We start from the raw sequence: 8,986 nt of genomic DNA on the forward strand, positions 1-8,986 counted from the left end.
CAAAATATCATACAACCAAAAACTAATAGGCCGAATATGATTCAATATTTCAATAAAGCCCAATATACCGAATGTTTTAGCTAGAGGTGCACAGATCGGGTTTCTAAATACCCGGGTTCGGGTATAGAACCGGGTTCGGGTATGACCGGGTACGAGTATGACCAGGTATTGGTAATAATCGGGTAGGGTTCGGGTCGGGTATTGTCTCTAAAAATCATACCCTATGCATCGGGTTCGGGTTGGGTATAGAACCGGGTATTCTAAAACCGGGTATTTGAATACCCTATATCGGGTATTGAAAAAACTCTATTTACGGGTTTTTCGGGTTTTTCCCGGTATTTTTTATATAGATTGGATTTTTTAAAAGTTTACACTTTTTAGGGGTATTATTCGGGTATTTTTAAGGTATTTTTCGGGTATACATCGGGTATTTGAAATACCCGGTTTCGGGTATTGGAAAACCTCGGTTCCGGGTTCGGGTATCACCGGGTACAAATCGGGTTTTCGGGTATTACCGGGTACAAATCGGGTCCGGTTCGGGTTCGGGTTTTAGTGCCAAAATGCATACCCTATCCGTACCCTGCGGGTAGGGTCGGGTTCGGGTATTAAAAACCCGGGTATTAGAAAAACCGGTTCCGGGTATTTATTTCGGGTCCGGTTCCGGGTTCGAGGTTTTTGTGCATCTCTAGTTTTAGCGTTGGTTTTACACTAAAATAAAAATGTGTAGTTTAATTGTTTGAACTTCTTGTTGTGTGCCCAAAACATAAGCAAAATCAACTGTATTAATTTTGTTGCAATTGAATTTAGTTTTCGTTCTGGTGAAGACGATAAAAATCTAAAAGCGATAAAAAACTGAATCTTGGATCCGGTTTTAAGTTTATTTTCAGCTACTTGAATTTGGTTTGGTGGGTTTGACTGAAAACTTTTATAAGCCAAACAAACCAAGTCTAGTCAATCAATTAATCATAGCTAGTGAAATCGCATGCATAGAACATACTATAAGGGTGGATATATAGGCATACTTTACATTTATCTTAAAGGATAGAGAAACTGTTTTCACTTTTCAGTGATACCCTTAGCTCCAAAATCATAGCTGCATACAAAAGTGTATAAGGTGATAGAGAATCTAAACAAAAGACACAAAAGTACCAAACATTTTATTACCAGTAAACTACCAGTATCATAAAACTTGTAAAAATGTAGACTGGTAGCAAATACAACATCACGGAAGAAAAATAAAAGAACACACAAAACCAAAAAATAAATATAGGATGACTTAAGCTCATAAAACAAAGCTAAAACAAGGCTATATGCCATCCCCTAACACAAACTGAATCTAGTAAAACAAACAAATTGAAAACCGAACCGATAAACACCCCCTTTATATCTATCTATCTATCTACACATAACTCAAATTTTATTTTTTTTCTAAAAATGAATTCTAAAAGACGATAAAATGGCAAAAAAGGTAAGCATTTACCATTATTCCGTTTTTAAATAACCCACAATAAAAATAGATAAAATATTATACACTACGTGTGGACCCACGTTGATGCGTGACAGTGACACCATGGCCATTGCTTCATCTTCTTCTTCAAACTCACCAACACGTCTCCTGCTGCATTAAACCCCAAACAAATTAACCACTAACCAATCAACAACACCATACCACCATGGGTATCGATTACTACAACATCCTGAAAGTGAACCGTAACGCCAGTGTCGAAGACCTCAAAAAAGCCTACCGCCGTCTGGCCATGATCTGGCACCCGGACAAAAACCACACCAAAAACAAATCCGAAGCCGAAGCCAAATTCAAACAAATCTCAGAAGCCTACGACGTCCTCAGCGACCCTCAGAAGCGTCAGATCTACGATCTCTACGGCGAAGAAGCCCTCAAGTCCGGCCAAGTCCCACCGCCGCCGCCCTCATCTTCCGGCCGTGGATACTATTCCAACAATTACTACAATAATAACGTTAACGGTAACGGTAATGGTCATCAGCAGCAGCAGCAGCATCCAAACCCTAATTTTAGGTTTAACCCTAGGGATGCGGAGGATATATATGCGGAGCTGTTTGGAGGATCGGATGGTGGGGGTGGGGGTAGTGGTGGTGGGAGGAGGTTTAAGGAGGGGTATTTTAGGAATAATGTGAATGGTGGGGAGAGTTCGGGTTCGGGTTCGTCGGTGAAGAAGGCGCCGGCGGTGGAGAATGTGTTGGCGTGTAGCTTGGTTGATTTGTATAAGGGTGCTAAGAAGAAGATTAAGATCTCCAGGACCGTTCTCGATTCCTCCGGGTACGCCTTTCTGTTGTTATTATTGTGTGTTCAAATTTGGTTACTTTTTTATGCATTTGTGGTATATGATGTTATTTGCTTTGGATTTATTCTGTGGATGAATTTAGCAACAATAAGTCTTTTTCGTGCTATATGTTTTGTGTACAGTATTGGAAAAATTTAGGTTAATAATAGGAACAATTGGTACAATTCAAGTAATGTGGATGCTTGTCGGTGACTGTCACAGTCGACACATTTTCATATCCTTAAATACTCAGGATTTAGTGGCTAGAGTCGAGTCGACAGTAGGCTCAGAATCTTGTGAGGTTCTTTGGTAATGCTGCTAACATGGTAATGTTTCTTGAAGAAGGAATAAAGGATGATGAAAAGATTAGGTCAAAGAATGAAAGGTTTTTTAAGGTACTAAATAGTGCAAGTAATCTTTTTTATTTGGAGTTTAATATATTAATACTCTTTCAGCGTATCGTGGTTTTATTTGAGGTTAGTTTTTGATTCTTAAATACATCGTTAGGCTATGCTTATCAGGTGGTGGAGACATTGAGTAAAGGTTGTTTGCATCTTACCTGAGGCAAGCACACAATGAACACACGTAGATTGTAAGATCGAGTATCAGATTAAGTATTCTCTGTAATTTTAGGAAAGTGTACAACACTAAAAACTGATCTCTAAGTAAGTGCGATGATTTTAAATTATTGTTAGTAGCAAATGAAAAATCTGTTCTGATAAAAGTATACTCGCCACATCTGCAGTGTACTATCTAAGTGTAGGTACTTGTAGTTAAGCTTCAAAATTGACAGGTTAGGTGTTAGTTTTTTTCCTTCCCAAATAGGGCACTGGCCACGTGGTCTTCTTATAAGGCTTTTGTTTTTTAATACTTATTTTATTTATTCACTTAACCATTATCATGCATTATGTATAAAAACATATAGCCTTAAAATCATTTCTTCACAGAATAATAAATATAAATTCACAATCACACGCATAAAGTCCAATCAGTTAAGTCCCTTTTAGCAACTTTTGGGATTCTTGTTTTTCTATTGCATTTCTTTTAGGTTGTTAGATTACTAACAGGTTATTGGTGTCAGTATTTAGGGTTAATTGGATATATGTAACAAGTTAGGAAGTAGGTCGGGAATTTGGATTCAATTATTAGATGCAAGTATTATGTTCCTGCATCTAGCTGGACTTGTAGCCATTCTACTTCTAGACTGGCCAATCTTTTGTACCCTATCTGATGAAAGAGTTAATGGGTGAATTAATCAAGTTTTTTGAGAGGCGAATAAACGACTTTAGATTCACTTGACGCAAGATGGTTTTTAGCCGGAACTTGCTATGGATAAACACTTTTAGTTATTTTAGTTATTAATTGGGAGTAATCTAGGAATGCAGCTCTCTATCTTAGTATAGCAGTTAAGATCTATTTACTTAAAACAATAATGAAGTGCATTGATTAGGAATGCATTATTGCAGTAAATTTATTCATTGTAGTATTTTCTATTTTGTTAGCTTTATTATATACGCTTTGGTTCAAATGCACCAACACTAATCACAATACTATAGAGAAGTATACAAGATCATGGTTTAATTGATAGTGAATGCCATCTTCTCGCAATCTGTATTAGTTTGTATCCTTCTGATTCATTTTAGCTTTTATAATTTTCCTGACTTTAATTTTATTACTCATGCAAACAATCAACAGAATATTTAACTCCCCTGTTTTTACACGATTTGATCTTTTAACTTGTGAACTTATTGGAAAGCACCTTAAACGCTGAAACGTGTTGAAAAATGAAGCATCATTTTTTCTTTTTGTTAAACATGATCATACAAGTGACTGGCCCTATTTTTTTGGAAAAGAGTTCTGAAATGCAAATTGTATTGTGTCTTTAGTAGACATTGTTCTTTACTTACTTTTAAGTGCATACACACAACCAATTTGATCATGTCTACTTATATATCTTCAATGAAGTAATTAATCTTTGACTGGGTTTCATAGCCTTTTCAGATTGTCCACTAATTCAAGGATTTTTTTGTATAGTCTTGCTCATGTAAGCTTAAATTAACACGTGCGCATTAATATTTCAACATTAATTACTAAATGCTAACACCCCAACCAAATTTACTTATCTTGAATTCTTGGTTTAAAAAAGCGTTAGGCGAGGCGAGGCGTTTTCCAAATAGCCGAAGCGATAAGCGCTAGGCGCGAAGCGAGAGCTTCACGTATGTGAGGCGCTCAATTTAAAAAAGTACTAAAAATTAATTATACATGACATATTCTAGTTGTTAATCAATCATAAAGATAAAACAAATTTGTAAACCAAACATGAATACTTAATATGTAGGTTAAACATTATAAAAAAATACTAAGAAGTTGCAAAACACTTACATTCTTAGAAAACGAGCCGATTAAAAATTAAAAATGTATTAAGCAAACATTTAATGATAAAAGAGAGTATAAATGTATAGTAAAAAGTAATAATGAAGAAAAATACCTCTTAAGTCATAAACATATGTGTAATAATTAGGAGAGTTTGAACCGATTAAAAAGATGGGAGTAATAACTGAGGAGAAGATAAACTTGAAAGTTGAAATGTCTAGAAGGTTGACATTTGGAGAAGATAAACTCTGAATATGAAAATTAAAGAGTGGTTGGAATTGAAGATAGAGTGATAAATATATATAATACGTATAATACGGCTGAGTAATGTTTTATGGATGAGCCCCAACGTTAATATTTTAAGCAGATGGGCCCAAGCAGTCACATTTTCAATCTAATTTAGATTGCATCACATGAAGCGCCGCCTCAAACGCTTCACGCCTCACCCGCTGATCAGGCTGTCACATGTATTTTCTCGCCTTATGTAAAATAAGGCGTTTAAAAAAACGGAGCGCCTTTTTAAACCAAGATCTTGATTGTACATTTTTCTGTTCTACTTTAAAGTCTAAACTTTTCAAACATCATCATCCTCGTGATGAATTTTCAAATTGAACCTTGAACTAACTCAATCTTGATCGTACATTTTCCTGTTCTACTGTAATTGAATATAGCTTCAACTCTGCGTTTTATTTCTCTTAAAACTCTCAAGCAGCGACATCACTTCTGTCAGGTTTCAAAAATAAACCTTGAACTAGCGCAATCTTGCATTTTTATTCCTCTCAAAGTTCTCGAGCTTAATCTTCTCTCTATACACTTGGTATTTTATGGAAATAAATTTCTGGTAGGATTATATAGTATGTAGTAATTATACTTTAAAGTATAATGCTTAGTCACTGTTGATTTTCTTCCACATTAGGCATCTCTGGTCATATTTTTACTAACATTGACTGCTAAAATACAAAGAGTATCTATTATCAATTTGAATTACATTTTAGGCTTTTATCTATTATTAATATTATTTGTATTGCAGTAAGATTCGGAACGTGGAGGAAATCTTAACCATTGAAATAAAACCCGGTTGGAAAAAGGGCACAAAGATTACATTCCCAGAGAAGGGTAATCAAGAACCCGGTGTGATAGCAGCCGACATAATATTTGTGGTAGATGAAAAACCGCATGATGTTTTCACAAGGGATGGTAATGATTTAGTAATGAACCAAGAAATCTCACTATTGGAAGCTCTCACCGGGAAGACGGTTGAACTCACAACTCTTGACGGAAGAAATCTGGCAATTCCTGTGATGGAAATGGTGAAACCGGGTGATGAACTAACGGTTGCTAATGAAGGAATGCCAATTTCAAAAGATCCAAGAAAGAAAGGAAACTTGAGGATCAAGTTTGATGTCAGATACCCATCAAGGCTTTCTGCTGTACAGAAATCTGATTTGAGGAGAGTTTTGGGTGGAAGCTGATATTTTTAATATTTATATTTATATTTATTTTTATTTTTGTTTATTTAAAGTCGAAGTCAGGTTTTAGAAAAACCCATGTGAAAATCTTGTACATGATTCAGTTTGGAACATGGTTTTTGGTGTTTTTTGGGGTTGTTTATGTGGGACTGGTGGAAGCATTTGAACCATTGTTTTCACCTGCACATCACCCCTTGGTGTTTCTTGGTGATGCACAAGGCATGTGTTTTTTAGTGGTCAAGACCTTTTATCACCTCACATTACTAAGGATTGTAGGTCGAATACCAATGTTTGTAACAAACTTATCTGTGTTAGTTGTCTACATCAATTATGGACTACTGAAACAGCAGTGTTTTCCATGGTGAAAAACTTGCTTATATGGTCTGTTTAGCAGTTCTATATGTTTTATGACAACTTATTCTCACAAATGACGTGAAATGTTGCGAAACTAGTGTCACTGTAGTGCTGAATATTCGAGTAACTTATGTTCCAACCCAGCAAAACAAACTGTCCTGGTATGATCAAGCAACACTAACAGTTAGCCTCATCCAGGAGTTTGTATAGTGATTTGTTGAGGTTGGCTTAGCTTTTAGGTTTTAGGTCAATCTGTTTTGCTTTCTTGGTTTTACGTATGGTTTTGGTTTTACGTATGGTTTTGGTTTTAATGTTGGGCCCCAAAACCGTTTGCGCAAAATAATGAATTTGAGTCTGAAATTTGTTAAAATAATGAGTTTGGGTTATAAATCCAACAATAAAACATTCAGACACCATGTTTGGTTTCCAGGTTCAGTGCGGTCTAGTTGCTATTTTTGGTTCGATTAGGTTCCATGTTGGTACGGAGTGTTACCGAAGTCAAATTGTAATTTTTGGTTTAAAAAGAAGCAAAAACGAGCAGTTGGTTATTAATTTAAGGTGGTTATGGTGATTCTACTTTGTCAATTACTTTGATTAATTGTTTTTTGCTCACCCCATGTGGAGGCGTAAATAAGCGTGATGGGAGGCGCCATGCTCCCCACCAGCAGCCAACACATTGCCAAACCACAACACTAAAAATAAACATGGCGGCACCATACCCATTTTACTCTCCAGTGCCATCCTCTTAACGCTCAATAAGGCAACCAATCACTTTTTTTGTTACTTTTGTTTTCTTTAAATTCAGTTAAACGACAACGCGCTTGTTAATTGATGGGTTAGTTAAAACTCACCGTCTACATGACAATGACGTGACACTTTAAATAGTCTTTGTTAGTTAAACCACAGCACACAACCTAAGCCTAATAGTAAGTATATCATATATTGATATATATAGTTATAAAAGTGATGGTAGTAAAACAGAATAAATGTTGGTGAGTTAAGTGCAAGGATTGTAGCGACTACGACCACCCTCCGACTTAAGGGTAGGGTGAGGTAGGGGTGCTCAAAACAGGATATCCGAACCTTTCAGATAGTTGATTTCACTATCCGAATCCAAAAATTCGGATATCCGATCATATAGAGATTCAAATATCCAAAAGAAAATTTGAATACACACACACACAAAACCTAACAACCAAGTTTCCAATCCAACAGCCTAAACAAGCAAATAGCATAGGGTTATCCAATTCAATTAGCTCAACATAAATTGTTCAAAGTACAAACAAGCAAGCAAATAACACACAATCCATTGTTAAAAATAAACACATCATTGAGATAGAGAATGGAGAAACAATGGTGGAGCCGTGGTGAATTTGGTGCAGACGAAAGAGTGAAAGTGGCGGACAAAGGTGGTGACAGGTGACAAAAGAGTGCCGGAGGACGGAGGTGGTAATTGGAGCCGTGGAGGTGGTTGATACGATCCAGGAGACCCGACCCATAACTGACCCGAGGCTTGACCCGGTAGCAACCCAGCCGAGTAAAAAGGAAGGAGTCAAGACAGTTTAAATTGTTTTTCCACGTTGCATTTAGTTATTTTTGTTCTATTCCATGTTGCGTGCATTAACTAGACTAGTGGGGTAACCACCTGCACGTTTGTTTACTTATGCTTAAGTTTAGGTGTTGTTAGTTTCAACTTTCATTTATATATTGTAAGGTGTCTGCATTGAAAGGAAATATATAGAAAATTGTTCCAAGTCCTTTGTCTTCTTCTTGGAGTTTTGCCTGCTCTAAAGGCAACCCATCAGTGGTGTAGATGGACAGGAAAAAGAGAGCAAAGATGGAGATTGGAGACCAAAAGTGAAGGGAACTGCGGGAAGAATGAAAGCTATGTTTGTTTTGAAATTAGGGTTACATCTAGGGTATATAATAAAAAAATATATATTTATATTTCGCATAGTTTGGATATTCGAACTATCCAAAAAATGCCACAAATGCTATCCGAATCCGAATTTTCTTATACGAATTATCGGATAATTCAAATGCGAATATGAATTCAGATATTTTTAACACACCTAGGGTGAGATAGTAATCAAGGTGTGAGGTGGTAATAAAAGAACACACTGGAAAAGTATAAGTCACAATATTGTACATTTTTGCAACAAATGGATGCATATTGCATCATGCTAAGCTTTGTTAAGTTTAATGTATGGTTCAACCGTTTATCTTTGTTTGAGTAAGCTCTGTTAGAGTACATTTTATCTTATTCGAACTACCATTGCCCAAATGATAAAATAATATCACGAAGCCGTCTCATGAAGCCACATGGCGCCCTTGGATTCTTAAGGACTAACTTTTTTCTCTCCATTTATCAAGGCCGTCTCTAAGAATCGATAAGAAAATTTGGTCTGAATGCGAGTATATATCCGAGCCTTTGGTAAATAACAATCCAACAATTAACCCTAATTTTTATAAAACAGTTAACCCTGAATT

General features: G+C 36.2%; 1 protein-coding gene across 3 annotated transcripts; it reads left to right on the plus strand.

The window, feature by feature from the left end:
• The first annotated feature begins 1,613 nt into the window (after positions 1–1,613).
• On the plus strand, positions 1,614–6,598 carry LOC143572960 (uncharacterized). 3 transcript variants are annotated; one of them, XM_077057971.1, is made up of 3 exons: positions 1,614–1,976; positions 2,007–2,296; positions 5,704–6,598. In XM_077057971.1, the coding sequence occupies exons 1-3, from the start codon at positions 1,674–1,676 to the stop codon at positions 6,143–6,145; spliced, it is 1,035 nt and encodes a 344-aa protein (XP_076914086.1). In that variant the 5' UTR covers positions 1,614–1,673; the 3' UTR covers positions 6,146–6,598. The 3 variants fall into 3 exon arrangements, with proteins under 3 accessions (XP_076914086.1, XP_076914087.1, XP_076914085.1); XM_077057972.1 differs by having other exon boundaries at positions 2,010–2,296; XM_077057970.1 differs by having other exon boundaries at positions 1,614–2,296.
• Positions 6,599–8,986: the final 2,388 nt, after the last annotated feature.

The sequence above is a fragment of the Bidens hawaiensis genome, unplaced genomic scaffold (genome assembly GCF_021521415.1).
Source record: "Bidens hawaiensis isolate Kalapana, Puna unplaced genomic scaffold, B.hawaiensis_p1.1 tig00026179_1, whole genome shotgun sequence".
In the NCBI taxonomy this organism is placed as follows: domain Eukaryota; kingdom Viridiplantae; phylum Streptophyta; class Magnoliopsida; order Asterales; family Asteraceae; genus Bidens; species Bidens hawaiensis.